The 2500-nt window shown below is 39.9% G+C and overlaps 1 protein-coding gene across 1 annotated transcript in view; it reads left to right on the top strand.

Annotated features, from left to right (window-relative positions):
- LOC138055560 (uncharacterized) overlaps positions 1–939 on the top strand; it is a 1387-nt gene extending 448 nt beyond the window's left edge. The window contains exons 2-3 of the mRNA XM_068901467.1: positions 16–304; positions 481–939. Of these exons, the coding sequence (XP_068757568.1) occupies positions 16–304; positions 481–939 (748 nt within the window). The remainder of the gene's footprint in view (positions 1–15; positions 305–480) is intronic.
- Positions 940–2500: the final 1561 nt, after the last annotated feature.

The following is a 2500-nucleotide window of genomic DNA, read 5'->3' as shown; positions in this document are numbered from 1 at the left end:
TCCTTGTTCTTGCAGGAGATGTTGCACTTGCAGGAAAAAGCGAAGTATCAGGACCAACAGCTTTTTCGCAAAGTTTCCTAAAATTTCTCTTGGAGAGTTGTTGCTGCTAATTTATCTATGGTCAATGGATCAGAGTATAAAACAGACGGCTCGCATGTTGAACATGAATAACAATCTAGTTTGTACAGTTTTTCGGAATTTGGAGGACGTGTGCTCCATAGATATCGGGAGAAATCCCATCATCCCATTCGGTGGAAGATGTGTTGTAAAGTGTGACGAAAGCAAATTTAACCACAAGGCAAAGGTTAGATTCTTTCACCACTTTTTGCAGAAAATAACTGAGGAAATAATGAAAATTACCCACGGCATTCTGAATGCCTGTGTTGAGTAAAACATATTCATACAGTAATTCGTTTTGTTCTTGACACCACTAAGTTCACTAACAATGCGATATCTTGTTGCATTGTCTTGGTCAATTAGAACAACAGAGGAAGACGAGGAACAAACATCTGGGTGTTTGGAGTACTTTGTTGCGATACCCAACCATCCCGAGGTTACTATGAAGTTGTAAAAAGGAGAGACCGTGCCACTCTCCTTCCCATACTGGCAAAGTGTCTTCTGCCTGGAAGCGAAGTACATACGGATGACTGGGGGGCCTATACTAACCTAGAACAGCATTTGCCCAATCTCGTTTCAAGGCACAGGATCGTGGTGCATTCAGATAATTTTGTGGACCCAGCCACTGGGGTCCACACGCAGGAAGCTGAATCGGCATGGGCAGTTTTAAAGGGCCCCATCAAACAACGGTGTGGAATTTCCAAGGAAGACCTCCAAGTCTATTTGGATGAAAGGATGTGGAGGCAGTGGAGGGGATTAAACGAGGTCATCACAAATTTCTTGCCGGTCTTAGCATCACAATATACTGACTTTGTCGTTTAACAGTTTTCAAACACGTTTTATTAGAGCATTTGACTTTTTTGACTATGCTTAATAACTGATACAGTTCGCACAGAAAACTCAAATAAAAAATCGTATAGCTTAGGTATATCCGAGTATCCTATTATCAATACCATGCCATTTCTTTTCGTAATTACTGTGATATGTTGGATAAGATCAACTTGCACTACTCACTTTATTACAAAACTTATTTTTCGTAGAAAAACAATCAACAATAAAATATGCAGTTTAGCTCGTTCACTCCCTGCTTCATTGCCAATTTTTCTCTTATTTCTGTTCTTCGATCATACAACATTGCGGAGTAAATGAAAACTTACAATGGCAACCCTAATATTCCACCAATATAGTTTTCAGTTTCAGTTTTCGGTTTAGTTTATTTTGTTCGCCAGATGTTTTACAAAATTCGTCATAATTACAGTAATATTAAAATTCTGGCGAGGAAGCTCACGAGGAAACCATATGGGCTTATGATTATGAGCTCCCTCTTACTTATACCTTTTATCTATACTATATCAGGAGCCCGTGTATTCGTGGGCTCCTGACTATACAACAAGGATATAGTTCAATTACACGCAAATTTAGAAGAAACGGGAATATAAAAAAAGTGAAGTCTGGCTGTACTTTTCTGTTCTAGTTGTGGTACCCTGTCCTTTATTATTTGAAAATTTATTGGATTCTAGTAACGCCAAAACTTTAAAAATTCCAGAATGCTTACAGATTTGACTGTGACTAAAGTGTTTCTGTTAACCTTTGTTCTTCAAGACACCAGTGGTGACATGTCGCCGGAAATTTCTCATGCATTAAAGTTAGAGTGTCATGATAAAACGAGAAAAAAAAAAGGAAAGAAAAAAGATCGACAACCGCTAAAGAAAGGCTTCCTTTACGCAAATCCATCTAAACTTACTGACAATGGCTGAAAGCATCCCAAAGTGACAAAAACAGCTTGATGTTGCTAGCGATTGGCTGCCAGGAAATACGCTGCTGGTAATTCCGGTTACAAATGAAAGGCGACCTCGTCAAAAAGTTGCAATTCACTTGACATATAGCAGACCAACCACACCTCATCACGAATTCCCAGAGCCTTCAACGCAAACCACACTCTCTTGTCCAGCTAGTTGATCTTCGTCAAACTGAAAATGGCCAGCAACTTGAGTAACTCTGACTCTGAGCTTGATCTTCCAGCACCTAGGAGATCGACTTCCCGTGAATTCGTCTGGCTAGAAACAAAGACAAAATCAATTCCAAGGGGAAGAGCATGGGACAAGCTCAACCGCGATGGACGCGTGAAGGAGCTGACTTTTTTTGCAAACTGGAGCGGTCGGCGAATGCGAGAACTCATCCAAAGTAGCTTCCCTGCACTTAGAGGTGAAGATTTATCAAGGTTAGTCAGTTTCTAAACTAAGATAGTCCAATTTCCTCGAGTAAGACCTTATTAACTATGCGAAAAACGCCGGTTTTTCAGGAATTGAAAATACTGTTAAACAAAACAGAAATGTCAAGCTTAGCAACAATTAAAATCAACAGATTCTGTTGTCTCTCCGTC

The sequence above is a fragment of the Montipora capricornis genome, chromosome 7 (assembly GCF_036669925.1).
Source record: "Montipora capricornis isolate CH-2021 chromosome 7, ASM3666992v2, whole genome shotgun sequence".
NCBI lineage: Eukaryota > Metazoa > Cnidaria > Anthozoa > Scleractinia > Acroporidae > Montipora > Montipora capricornis.
Note: the sequence above shows the minus strand (reverse complement) of the source record. Positions and strands in the feature narration are given on the sequence as shown.